This window comes from Malaclemys terrapin, chromosome 8 (assembly GCF_027887155.1).
Source record: "Malaclemys terrapin pileata isolate rMalTer1 chromosome 8, rMalTer1.hap1, whole genome shotgun sequence".
Lineage (NCBI taxonomy): Eukaryota > Metazoa > Chordata > Testudines > Emydidae > Malaclemys > Malaclemys terrapin.
The window spans coordinates 9,213,076-9,227,987 of record NC_071512.1 but is presented as its reverse complement, the minus strand read 5'-3'; the positions used below and the strand labels follow the sequence as shown (position 1 = coordinate 9,227,987).

The following is a 14,912-nucleotide window of genomic DNA, read 5'->3' as shown; positions in this document are numbered from 1 at the left end:
CCATTATATGGCATCAGTGTTCACTCTTAGCTCAGGCTATCTCCCTATTGACTTTACCATAGGTTGAATACGTCTGGGAGTGCCCAGCTCAGACTTGTTGATACTGGCTAATCATAAGGTAAGTATTATACTAGCTAGCTGCTCAATACCTACCGTCACATAGGTTAGTAAGTAGCTTGGACTAACTATCCAAACTAGTAAAATTTCCTGTATTTCCTTCCCCCAACAGGATGTGGTGGAAAACAGGATTACATGCAGGAAAGGACTCTCTACTGATGGTTTCTGACAGAAGGAGGAAAAGAAAAACAAGGATGGTTTTGGCCTTATTAATAGCTGAGATTGATATGACTTGTATATTGTCAGGGTGTAAATATAACTCTTCAATAAATTAGTTAGCACTGTACAAGGATGGGAATTTAAACAAGGCTGGTGCATGGACTGGCTTTTAATCTTTTATTAAAGGGTAGTCAATTTTGCAGACAGTTTTTAGTGAAAGGAAAAACAAATCCATTTCCAGTATGCTTAAAGAACACTGGTGGTTCTGAGGTACCATTTTAGACAGATACTCCTGTTAAGCTCAGGAAAATTAAAACATACCTGCTTTACAGGCTTGATCCCGCATCCACTGATTTCAAAGATGCAGGAACAAGCAATGTATACCCAAGCCTTCCAACATTAATTTCTTCCCAATGCTTTTGGGATAAAAGAGGCTAGTTTGAATTGATTTTTTAGGTGCACAGTTAAATTTCATTGACATGAAGGGGAACAATAATTCAACTCAACCCTACCACCCACTCAAAGTGTTTTGAGTTTTTCTATCAGCAAATTTTATTTTGACAATATTTAAGTAGAAACATTTGGAAAACAAAGCAAAAATGACACAGTTGGGGAAGGAACAGGAAAACAAAATGGGGAGAAATTAAGACCCATGACAAAAATAAGGTAGGTGAGGAAGATAAGCAACGATTTCAGGGGTGGGAATGATAAATAAAAAAAAAAAAAAAAAACCCACCACAATTAACATATTTTACTTGACAATCACTACAGAGGTTTTGTAAAAGCTATTTTACAAGAACAGATTTAATTAGTAAACAGCTCTTTTAACAGATATTGACGTATTTTACACCTTTACCCCGATATAACACGAATACTGATATAATGCGGTAAAGCAGCGCTCCAGGGGGGCGGGGCTGCGCGCTCCGGCAGATCAAAGCAAGTTCAATAGAACGCGGTTTCACCTATAACGCGGCAAGATTTTTTGGCTCCCGAGGACAGCGTTCTATCGGGGTAGAGGTGTATATTATATTCCATCCTTCATCTTGAAATGTTTTACAAATAATAAACAAATCAGTTTACCATTAAAATATAGTCACCTCTAGGATGGTGTGTAGCAGCTAAGGAGACACTTAGAGCATAGCTCACTGCAAAACACTAGTGGGAGGAGGGAAGCAAGGAAAATTTTAGTCAAGGGCTTTAGTGCCAGTACCATCTTATGAAACTGTGATGACTAGAGACCTTTAATGTGCACACCGAGCTTCATATAGATTTTTGTCTGTCCACCTTCAAATTACAGAAGGCAGTGTCAATATTTTTGGGATTCAAACTAGTGATTCCAAAGAGTTCAAATTATTTCAGACATGATGCTGAGACCACCAAACCCTCCAGCTCTAAAGGGCAAACTTCACGTCCTCCAACCCAGGCCACTTTATATCATTCAGTAGTCCTCTTAATACACATCTAGGATGCACTTGTGTTACTCAGCAGAAGATGTGCATAAATCAGCACTATTCCAAAGCCTGAAGAATCCTCTTATTTTTAAAGGAATCTCTTATGGCTCCAATTCTAATCAGTTTAGCAAGTTAGCACTTTGCAAAAAGTGTATCAGTCTTAGTTCAAAATATATCACACTTCAGAACCTGCTACCACAGTCAAAAGAATTCTTGCGTGTTGTAAACTACATGATGGCTTGTATACAGTCTTAGTACAGAATGACACAGCAAGAGACAAAAAGTAAACATATCTTTAGGTTTGAAAGTGCTACCATGTTTTGGCAACTAAGGAACACCTAATAATTGATACCATCCCTCCGTTCCTGTCCACAAATAGCCATGTTAAAAAGAGAAATGACATACAAAAGTGCAATTAAATAACTAAAAAAAAAAACAGATTTTTTCTTAATGCTTTTTATTGATTGCATTTTTATAGTTCATTATGTTTACACAATATTGTTTCATACTGTTTTATAAGCCTCCCCAAGAGTAAATATTTAGTCTTTATATAGCATTTCTAGCTTAAAGAAGTCTGTTATTTCGAATCATTCCAAACTAGCATTTTTAATTCATTTACCTGTGCAGCAGAACTTTGCAGGCCATTCTGATTATTTTTGCTATTCCAAATGAGCACTTCATGTAAAAATACTTCATTTGAAAAACAATAAAGTATGATGTTGGCCGTTGACTATGCATACTGCTTGTTCGATTTCTATGGCTGCTTATCAGACGGTACTTCTGGAGTGCTGCACTAAACCCTGCAGTCTAAATAGAAATAGACTGCAACATGAGGTCACTACTGACAATAAGCTGCCCAATCAACACTTTAAAGCTTTCCTAGTGTATACTTCACACTACTTATTCTGGGCATGAAACATGGGCGTTTGTTGTATTTTGACCTAAATATTATAATCCATTTTCTAGATTTTTTTTAATATGATCAGAAACAGTACAAGTAGAAAAGCAAGACAATGTATTTATTTAATATGCCCTACTCCTCATAAACCAAGGGCAATATTAAATTGCTTTATTAAAAGTGTCTAATGTAATAAATACCACACAGTTTATAGGTACAGAAGAGTAACTTCTTTTTGAATTTTATGCAAAGAAGAGATATGTTCTAGAACTTACTATCTTTCATGCATCTCTCTTTGACAACCCCATGGAATACACAAAATAGTTTTACAGCAGTAAAAACAGAATGAACCTAGAACTTTTAGGAATGAACTGCAAAGAGTAAACAGCAAGCATAACTGTTGAAAAATAAATGTTGAAAATTCTGCATCAATTTTAATAGATGAGGATTTTAGTGATTATCTCAGTAAGGTCTCTTTAAAATTAGTTTGTAAAAGTAAGTTAGCAAACAACATATGAAAGTCAGCACTGGCAGAGCAGATGAATTGAAGTGCCCTGGTGATAGGCTTCTGATGATGCATTAGAAAGAAGAAGAATAAGGCTTCTAAATATGTAGTGTCACCTACCGTACAAGTGTTCCTCTGACTGATTAATAACCCATTTTACCCAAAGATTATTTGACTGTTTAATCTAGGTACCATTTTCAAACAGTCACTAAATCAGGCTGTATTAGTGATGGCTGTCCATGTTTTCAAATAAACACACAGAAAGACCAGAAATAGCATTAAAGCCATACATTCAAGAGAAAATAGTCAAAAAGAGGAGGAAAACAGTGCACAGCATTAGATTTAATTATAGCACGTTATATTCAAAATTATTAAAATGAATTTCCAATTAATGGAGTCTAACGTAGGTGCCACATTACCCTTAATCTGATGAACATACCACCTCAGCCTCCCTTTCCCTCTCAAGGAGTTTTTGCAGATAGGCTATAAGGCAAAATGTTGAGCTGTGACTGTCGGTCTTTGATATTTGGTTCCCAAAAAGCTAACAAAAACTCTCATTCAGAATATATCATGTTTAAAGGTAAGTTTTTTTCCCCATCTTAAAAACCTGATACAACAGTGAAGAAAAAATCTCTAAATAACTGAAGACAAATACTAACTGTTTAAAAACACACACTTAATATATGCTTTAGATCCTCAAAAGAGGAAGGAGCCTAGGTATATCAATGTTTACATAGCTACAACACAAGAGTACTAAGCACCAGGCAGGAAGAAAGGGACTGGGGAGTGATACATTAATTACTTGCACTTTTGATGATGAAGTAGCCACTAGCTAGTTTAGTATATTTATTATAAGCAGAGCTGGTAGCACTGCCTATTAAGTAGCAAAGAGTCCGGTGGCACCTTATAGACTAACAGACGTATATACCGATGAAGTGGGTATTCACCCACGAAAGCTCATGCTCCAATATGTCTGTTAGTCTATAAGGTGCCACAGGACTCTTTAGTGCTTTTACAGATCCAGACTAACATGGCTACCCCTCTGATACTTGCCTATTAAGTGTCATCTGACATTTGCCATTACAAGACCCTATTTTCAGTTGCTTATAAAACTTTGCCAAACTTTAATCATTTGAGCTGAAATTTTCCATTCCAGGTGTCTGCTACAGGCTGAATTATTTTGGAAATTTTCAGCCAAAATAGTTCACATCTTTCCAAGAATGAGGCTAGGAAAAAATATGGTTTTGCCCATGTTAAAGAATTCTGATAACCTTTTCTTTGGTAAGACAAATCAAAACCAATCTCTTGTGCCCCCATGATCTGGAGCAGGGACCTGAAATTTGGTAGGGGGGGAGGGGCCTATGCATCAGGGATGTGCCTTTTGCTATTTCCACGAAAGTCTGCCCTAATTTGGGCACCTCAGAAGTATCTGAAAAATCACAGTTCATACATGCACAGTCGAGACTTGCTTAACAGCTAAAATCGCCCAAGATTCGGTCTACACAGGACATTCTCCAGCCTGGGGCTGAGAATTTCCCTGCAACTGCAGCTCTGGGCTGCTGAGGACTATTAGGTTCTTGGTCCTGGCATCTGAACTGACAGCAGGGAGTCAGTCTCTCCTGTGTTCTCAATGACACCATCCAGTATGGAAGAGGAAATTGCCTAATTCAAATCCAGAAGGGACAGGAGCTGGACCTACAAAGGAGGAGTTGGGGTGGCTGGGAGCTGGATGAAGGGGAGAACACTAGGCACCAACAGGTGGAAGGTGGGACAGGAACTGGCTGGAGAAGGAAACTGGGAGAGAGAACCAGTAGAGCAGGGGGAAAAGGGGAGAGGAGACAAAGCTGACAAGGAGCTGCGTGCAGGGGAAGAACTGGGACTGAATGGGCAAAGAGACTGAGACAAGGAGCTTGGAAAGGGGGTAGAATGAGATTGAATGAGGATCCAAGCGAAAGAAAGAATTACAGATTGGGACTGGGAGCCAACAGGGAAGAAGAATATATGTGAGGGGCATGACTGGAGGCCAGGGTTGTAAAGAAAGACTGACTGTGGAATCAGGAAGGGGATGATACTAGGACTGGCTGGGCAGGAAGACTAGATTGAAAAGCCTGAAAAGTAAAGACTGTGACTTACTAGGTGAGGAGACTGGGACTATGCTGAGGGGCCAAGGGGGACAGTCACGCTGTTGGCAGCAAATATCTGCAAAACATTTGCTAATCTGTTGCATCCCCCTCTAGTGCTGGTCCACAAAGAGAAAGACAACGTACTACTGCTATGAGTTACCTAAGGAAGAGCTCCACGTAAACTCAAAAGCTTTTATCTATCACCAACAGAAGTTGGTCCAATAAAAGATATTATCTCACCCACCATGTCTCTCTAATATCCTGGGACCAACACAGCTACAATAACACTGCATATATATATGACTTGCATCTGAAGAAGTGAGGTTCTTACCCACGAAAGCTTATGCTCCCAATACTTCTGTTAGTCTCAAAGGTGCCACAGGACCCTCTGTTGCTTTTTACAGATTCAGACTAACACGGCTACCCCTCTGATACTTGACTGCATATATCAGTTATTCTGTTCACTCAAGTAGTACAGGTCTGTGTGGTGGATCTGAAAAGTTCCAACCCTGCTGATGACCCATGCCAGGGTCAACATGATAGAATGTCTGTTTCCAATTTGTGTGGGTAATTTCCTAGTCTGTTTTTTTTTTTAAGAAATGTTAAACATCAAAACTTGCTAAGTCAAGTTCTCAGAAGTTAGGAAATGGCAGAAGTAAGGTTACCTATGCAGCCTGGGTTTGGCCCCTTGTGTGTATGTAGTCTTTAATTACATGACCACACACTATTTTTCCCACAAGGAATAGAGGGTTAAAACTGCTGCAAATTTTTATATCCCATACTGCACGAAAAGAAATATGGTGACTCACAGGGTCTCTTAAAAAACCCTCTTCAGTTCAACACTAAATGAAAGAACTGGAGCAAGTATTTTCTTTTAATCCCTGTACAATCTTTTTGAAACAACATTAATAAGCTAATATCTTGCACAACACAAGACACCTAGAATTCCTGTTTGTCTTTTAGTAATCACTTCAGAATGCATTTGCTTGAAATGACAGAAGGGTCTATATTCAGGAACGGTATTATCAGAGCTATGTTCTCCAGACTATGATGTTCAAATTGCCTCTTCACACAGACAATCCATTCCTTAGGTCCAGTTAGACTAACAGTTTAATAACCTCTCCAGTTTTACTAGAAACTGTACATTTTTAAATGTAAACTATGAGAAATTAGTTTTAAGAGTCTGGTTATTTAATTGCTATAAAAATAAGAGTTTAGAGGATGCTTCAAAAAGAACAAATTATATAAACAATCCAAATTTTATCCAATATTAAAGATTTTATTTTTAAAACAAAAAAAAAAAAAAGGCTAGTTAGCACTACTGACTGACTCTTAAATTTTAGGATTGCTTTAAAAATTAGATGGAATTTGGGAGCTAACACATAATAGCTTAAAGATAAATATATTATTACACTACCTTCATATTTATAAATTCCAAACACGTGAATAACTTATGGATACTACTACAATCACTTTAAACCTGTACTGGAACAAGGGATATTATTGAAGAAATTAAAAGTTGCTTACAGAACTTGCCCAATCAATGGCCTTGGGGTGGTTGTTTTTTTTGGCTGGTTTTTATTTTTGGGCAGAGAGATAGTTTTGTTTTTTTTAAGCAAGCTAAGCAACTACAATGTGATGGATAAGAAATATTAACAGCACAACAAATGTCATTTAAATTACAAAACAACACAAATGGGTTTCTTTTTCATTTGGCAGTTTTACCCTCTTTATTAAAAACCATTTACTTTAGCACAAGCATTCTTTCTATAAATTACTACAGCAAGTATGTCAATGTAGTTAAAGTGACACATCAACCTGGAGCCTTGCCAGTTTCAAAAGGTCAGTTTCTGGCACTAACCCTGTACCTAAATCCCCCCCTTCACCATTCTTTTGTTTTTTCCTTTTTCAGCATGCTTTTCTCTCCCCTGCTACTATGAGAAATGTCCCAAAGGAAAACTGAGCACACATAGGAAGTTGTAAAAACAACTGCACACACAGTGCTATCAAATGCATAAAGTAAAACTGAAAAAGCACAGAAACAATCTTAGACATTACCTGTGACAACAGTAAGTAAATTTTCAGATAGAAGTGTGATTTTCTTTTTTAAGTTGATGCGTCTCCTTTAAGGATCTGTCTTCGCTAAATAAAGGAGGACTTCCAATCCATTTCACTGCCCTCTTGCTAGACTCTGCTCCCCCAAACTATAATATATTAAATCTATAAAAATATGAAGCTTCTATATCTAAAACTATATATAAACAAAACTAAAACGTGCAAATGAAAAAGCAACCATTTTTTCTTTAATATCCCATCCCATTTTCTGTCATACTCTGCTAAACTGCTTCTAATTTGGGTCCAATCTTGCAAGGAGATCTGTGAGGACACAGAAGCCTGCCCGAACAGAGACTTTTGTAGGATCAGGGCCTTACAGCTCTCTGTAAAGTACCATGCACATCTATGACACCTGTAGAAATCTAAGTGTCACATTTCCATTATAAATTTGTTTTCAATAATTTATAATCAAAGTTAAAATTCAATCCAAATGAAGTGGGGCAGAGAATTTTTTTTAAACTACAATAAGTTGGCCATTTTTTGATGGATGGCCGATAAAGAATTTACCATTTTGGCTTCAGCTTACATTGGATGCAGGCAAAACTCCCACTGGCTTCACTGGGAATTACACCTATTTGGATAATGCAGGACTTAGCTTTGTGTGTATTCCTTTCAGCTATCTTTTTTTTTTTAAAGGTAGACTTAAAAAAAATTAATTTGAATTTTACAAAATAAACCTGTAATTGTTGGCAATCACTACACATGCAACTCCCAGAGGTGGGAGCATCATCCACCTCTGAAGTCTGTAACAGGGGCTAAGTACCTATTATTTTTGGCAATGTTATCATGCATATAGAGAAACTTTCCGTGCTTTACAAATACTAATGAATAAAGCCTCAGCCTATTTCCCTACTTCACAAGGGTGTTTTCCCCTTTTACACTTGAGCAAACTGTGCCATGGACTAAGTGACTAAGATACAGCAATTCTCTAGAATGACAGGGCCCAGGTCCGTTAACTCAACCCCACGCTTTAACTATTAAGACCACCACCTCTTTTTCTCCTAATAATAAAACGAGCATATAGAAGTTCAAAGGCGTTCCCCTTGAACAAACACTACTCCGTTTTCTTTTTGTACACATACTAAAAATATGGAACCATAATATAACGCTACATATCTTGCAATATATGCATTCATAACATTCCATCAGGGCATAAGAATGTATTTTAATGACGTGCAAAAAAAAAAAAAAACCTACATTAAAAGAGATTGTTATGGTTGCAAAGTCAAGCACTCAAGTTTGGAAAAGCCAGAATTAAGGTTGCTTGTGAAACCTTAGTTTGGGATCCTTGAGCATATGCATTATGGCACAGTCTTTAATTACATGATCATATACTATTTTTTCGACAGGACTCCCATCTCATTCAGTGTGCAGGAGGGACTTGGTCTCAGAAGGAATAGGTGATGTGTAATAAAGGAAGATCCTACCAACAACAGCCATGGCTCTGTTGTTGAAGTTGGAAGGCATGTAGTGAATGAGACAGGGAACTGCAGGAAGAGAAAGAATAGTTTCATGGTAAGGCAGTTGAATGCTATCCCGGAGAATGAGATTCTCTCTCTGCTACACAGTTCCTATGTGAGGCAAGTCACTTAAACCAAATTTTCCACAGGTGGCCACCAACTGTATATTCCTCATATTCTGGGTATCCAAATTAAGACCAGGGGCACAATTTCAAGAAGTACTAAGCATTCATAGCTGCAAGTAAAGTCGATGGGAGCTGTGCTTTGAACACAAAGTGCTATATAATACTAAGGATTCTGAAAAAATCAGGTCCTAGGCATCTCAGATTGGGTATCCAAAATCTGTGGATGCTTTTGACATTAAACTTTCTGTGCCTCGGCTCCCCATCTCCTAAAATGGTCACCTCCTACAGGTTTTGTGAAGACTATTAATTGTTTGTGAAGCCCTTGGCTACTGTAGGATGAGTTCCATATAAAAGCCAATGAGGAAATTAACAATTCTGTCTGCATAGCAGGGTATTTACAGCATGCAGTAAATAAGGCTGAGGGCCATACATTGAACAAGAATGAAATAATGAACAGCTGCTCATTAATTTAGCACCATCCAGCCTGCACCCAACTAAGGCAGGGTCCTGTGGAAAAAAAAATGCAGTATGTGATCATGGAAAGTCTGTATAATGTATACATACAAGGAAATCTCAATTCTGACATTTCCTAGCATTTGAGTGCTTGATTTTGCAACCTTAACGTTCTTTTAACATCATTTGTGGGCAATTTCCTAGGTTTTTAAAAAGCAAACTGAAAAAACAAAACCTAATTCCATCATGTAGCATCATATTGACACTGACAAGGTTCATTAGCAGGGTTAAAAACCTTTAGATCCACCACACAGCCCTCTGCTACTTGAACTACTGGAGTAACTGATAGCACTAATAATTTGTCATCTTCTACGTAGACCAGCACAAGAGGGAGATGAGCCACTTGCAAATACCTGTAAAACACTTTAGCTATTTATAGCAAACCCTTGGAAATAGTTTTCCTTATTGGATCCCTTCTCCCCACAATCATATGGACAAAAAATTAACCTGACATTTCTTACACACTATGCAGTCAGGTTTGGTTTTCAAATAATTTAACAGATACAAACACATACTTCTATACAGATGTTGTAAATAAACAAGAAAAAACGGGGCAGAATGAATTTGAAGCTATCGATCTTCAGATTTTTAATTTACAAACCATTTCAAATAAACATTCACTCTGAAAATACTAGTTTACAATTTCCCTCCATTTCCCCCCAGATTTATGGAATTTAGCCTAACTTTAGTTCCATAGAATCATTATGGTCGAAAATGTAGGAAGAGTTCTCATTCCCCCGAAGTTTTACCACTACCACTGGTAAAAATTGGTAGAATCTCAAGTCTCTTTTCATACACACTGCAAACTAAATGAAGTGTAAAGAATATCAAATTCCTAAAGTTTCAACAAGAAAACTTCATCAAATGTAACTATTAAAAAAAGCCACCATAAAAATGTGAAGCTTAGATGATGCTGTGGGAAACATATCTCTACCTCGTTGATGCTGTAACACTGCTGGAGTCCAAGATGCTCTCTGTCATATCATGTACCATATCTGGCCTTTCCTCAGGTCTCTCTGTGCTATCTTCCGGAAGTTCTTCGGTTTGCTCAAGCTTTATATCCTCTTCCTCCTCCTCCAAGAGATCATTTATCTACAGAAAGATTAATAGGGTTTCGATAATTATTAAAAAAAAAATCAAATAATTTTACAGAGCTGGAAATATGTGGTGTTATGGGATATAAAACACTTTAAGAGAAAAACATCTTTTCAAATTTTTTAAAAAGTTACAAAACACAAAACTAGAAAGGAAGCAGCCCAAACCACGCCTTTAAAAATACAAATGCAGAACAGTCTCCACTGCTAAATAAGCCACTAAAAATTTCATTAGAATATAAATTGAAAGAAAGCACTGTAAAGCAGTAAATCAAAGGATGAGGAGTCAGGAGATCTGGTATCTATTCCCTTATCTGCCACAGATGTAACGTGACACTGCGCCCAAGTTTCCCATCCTCGAAAATGAGGATGGGAAAATGCTTACCTACTTTACAGGGTTTTTCAAGATTTATTCATTAGATGTCTGAAAAGAACTTGAAAATCCTAGAAATGCTTGGACTTCTATAGTACCTTCAATCTAAGGATTTCAAAATAGTAATACCAATTTCAAGTGCAATAGTATAAAGGCATAGATTTGTGCCCAGTCTGTTTTGTGATTTAGCAGGTTATCAAGGACCCTAACCAATTTCTTTTTCTTTCCAGGTGCATAAGATGAGCATATTAAAATCTGGCAATTAAGTGTGAATATAAATAGGCATCAGGTGCAACTTGCTGTATTTTAAAGACTGGAACATCTTAATCTATTGGCTTTTCTAATACTTGAATACGTAAACCTTGCTCTTAAAGAATTTCTGCTTTTTTCCCCCACTTGATTGATACAGCAATTTCATATTTAAAAAACAGCCCTGTCAACCCCTATCCAAAGACACAGTTACTTCTTTTGAACTGAATATACAGGGTTAGATTTTCAGAGTTAGTTGAACAAAACATTTGCCCAATCAAATCACAAACTAATGCCAATATTTATTACTATGCATTAATTTTCTATTTCCTAAGTTCATAATATCGTGTCTCTCTGACCCCAAATATTTTCATGACTCTCTCAAAAACAGATTTTTTTCAATATCCACATATGCATATGATAGGTGAAAATGTTTCATTAAGGAACAAATATCAATCAAATTTCTAAGTTTATTCTGAACAGCTACTATGTGGAAAGTAAGGAGGAGAATAATTATGAGGTTATTAAATTTTATATGGGATTATACTGACTAATTTTTTTTTACTATCTCACTCTTCTGTACATTAACAGAACTTATCAAATCAGTGGTAAAATGTGAGTGTATCCACAACAATGACTGGCAGTCAGTTTTTCATTTACACGATGGGTAAAATGAATGGATCAAATACATAGGAATATTTGGGACTGCAGCTCAAGTGGATTTGCATTTGTTCAATAATGGCAAATATGCAGGTATGTTGTTTGCTGAAACTTGGAGCAAAGTGACATCATTGGAATTTGACTAAAAATCATTTTTCATTTGCATAACACCACACCTAGATGCAATGGTGTTTACTATTGGCAAGAAACCTTTTACTGATTGGCTGGTGATCACAACGTTGTGTGTGTGTGCAGCCAGTAGCTTCTAAGACAAACAGGAAGTTCACTAAGCAGTACACTAATGTTACCATTTAACATGTTGTTGGAAAAACTATATAGGATTACTTCTCTCGAGAGCATCATTGATATATTATGGTGGTATACTTTCGATTCTATATAAATGAAAAATAGTAAGACTTGCTTCTTGCTGGAATGCCTCCAGTAGTTCTTTGGAAAGACTCTAAACTAAAAAGCTAAGAATTTTGCTACTTCAGGGGGAAAATAAAAAAAGATGTAAGCAGACTAGTAAATTAGTGATGGGTAAAACTAAAAAAAAAAGGTTTGCTTCAATTTAGATACAAATACTCCATGCAGTCCTACAAGCGCCAATTTTCAGCACTGTTTCCTTTCTAGGTACTCCCCGCCCCCGCATTTTATAAATAACTCAAAACTTTGATTATAATTTTTGCACTATATTGGTCTGTATATCTGACACCTTTAATAACTTTACACTCCATCTTCTTGATTAGGTAAATTTATGACTCAGCCTTTCATCTTGACCGATTCTAATTGCCTCCATTATGCCTAAATTTGGTATTCCCTAGTCATTCCTGACACTGAATTCTCCTCCTCCATCTATATCTACAGAGTTGCCTATCACCACTCCACCTCTACTAAAACCCTATTCCAAGCCAATATATTTTATACCCTTATTAAATTCTCTTTTCAGTGGCCATCCGTTTCAGCTAGCCAAATTCTAATATGTAAAATGCTGCCTTCTCCTACATATCAAGACTGCATCATCCCCACTGCTAAACAAGTGCTTTAGCCTCCACATTCATTTCAGAATATGCTTCAAAATTGCTCTCCTTATATCATCTCTAAGCTACATCGAGGACTTAGTCTCTTTTCCCACCAGCCTTCTCTTTATTGGCACAATCTCTCCTACTAAAACAACCTAGTTCCTGTCTTGTGTCTGTCTCGCTGACTCGCCACCTATTTTTAAGTCTGTCTTTTCCATGGACTATACCTGTAGTCTCTCTCCCTACATTTAATTCCAATAAGTATTTTAAGTTACAAATTATATGGAGTTGTCGGTACAAAATAAAGTTGGTCTCACAACCTCAAGGCTAATTAATGGTTTCACTCCCTCCCCAATTTGCCTAAATCTGCTCACCTTTTTCCAGGACCCGCTAGAACACTTTTCCTAATGTCACAAGGTGTGCTGCCTTCTAAATCCTAAATTAAATACAATGAAATCAACCTAAAAATGAGCACATATTTTTGTAATTGCCCTTATGTGTTCTCAAAGAGAAGTGTGTAACTGGATCTCTGCCCACCCCACTCATTTCTCCAGATCTGCAGAAGGATTCAAAGATTTATGCATGGGTGCACCTACTACCTAACTTGGTAAAAGACCTATATGCCAAGTTACCTGAGTACCAATTGTCTGTGCATGTCCCTTTTTTGGGCGCAGAGTTTTGGAAGTTTAGTCCTTGTAGTAAAGCGAAACCACAAAGTTCTAATATCAAAAGATATACAGTACTAATGACTCAAGAACCCCTCAATGCCAACTGGCAAGGGAATTACAGGAATGTCCTGATTCTTGTAGGTAAATTCTAGTTCACCAAACAATGTCATGTGAGGTCTTAAACTAAAGGAGAGGGTCACAATGGTCATTAATATCATTGTGAAATGTATATACAGATACTATATAAGGAGTTCTATATATATATATATATATATACACACACACTGAAAATATGTTTTTAGATTGTGTATCACAGCACAGGTGGAAAAAAATAGGTTTTCTGTCCGACCAGAGATATTAATTCACCTGAGTCTCTGTTGAAATGTTAATTAAGCATTGAAAGCCAACACAATGGATACCCATTATGCCTGGGGGAATTCTACACCACTGTGCATGCACAGAATTTATGACTCCTGCAGATTTCTTTGCTTCCCCACAGAAAAATGACTTTCTGATGGGGAAGCAAAGGGAAGCCACAAGAGTGGTCAGACGACCCTTCCCAGCAGTATGTTTCAGGTGCCCAGAGAGGTAAATGACTATGGGATAGGGTGCAGGACTGAGCAAGACCTGGCTGGTGGCTCCTACCGTGCACCAAGTTCAAGTGCTAGTCCTGGCTGGGCTGGGGAGGCGGGGGACTTCCTCTTCCCCTGCACAGCATCCAAGGCCGGGTTAGACTCAACCCTAGATTTCTCCTCCAGCTGCAGGAAGCTCTGAAAACTCCCCCCCAACCCTGCTTCCTGCACTCATCACTCCTCAGTGGCAGGGGGAGGGATCCCTTTACAGGGAGCTGCTCCCCCATCTTCCCCCATCCCTGTGCATCCAGACCCCTCATATCCAGAATCTCCTGCCAAGCCCCACTCCCTCTGCACCCGGATCCCCACCCTACTGAGCCCCACCCCCCCAGCATCTGGACCCCCCCACATAGCACCCCACACTGAGACCCCCCTTGCCAAGCTCTGTCCCTTCAACACCCAGCCCTCGCCCCCTCCCCCCCGCTGAGCCCCAACCATCTTTACCTGGACCCCCTTGCAGAGTCCCATTACCGTTGCACCCAGAAACCCCCAACAAGTCCCTGTGTATCCATATTCCCTCTGCACCTGGATCCCCCACTGAGCCGCCTGCTCAGAACTCTCTCAACCGACACCTGGATCCCCCCATCCCCCACTAAGCCCCTCCACACTTGGATCCTGCCTTGCTGAGCCTGCCTTCCCCACCTGGTGTACCAGGCACGAAAGGGCAGGGCCCTGGGATGTTTCTGAGGGAGGCCCAGTCCTTGCGCTGTGATGGGGTTGGGTGCAGCCTCACCACTGAGTCTGTGTC

At 38.4% G+C, this 14,912-nt stretch overlaps 1 protein-coding gene across 2 annotated transcripts in view; it reads right to left on the bottom strand.

The window, feature by feature from the left end:
• FAM13B (family with sequence similarity 13 member B) overlaps positions 1 to 14,912 on the bottom strand; it is an 83,053-nt gene that overhangs the window by 39,443 nt on the left and 28,698 nt on the right. For both annotated transcript variants that reach the window (XM_054036951.1, XM_054036952.1), the window contains exon 7: positions 10,401 to 10,558. In XM_054036951.1, coding sequence (XP_053892926.1) covers positions 10,401 to 10,558 — 158 coding nt within the window. The remainder of the gene's footprint in view (positions 1 to 10,400; positions 10,559 to 14,912) is intronic.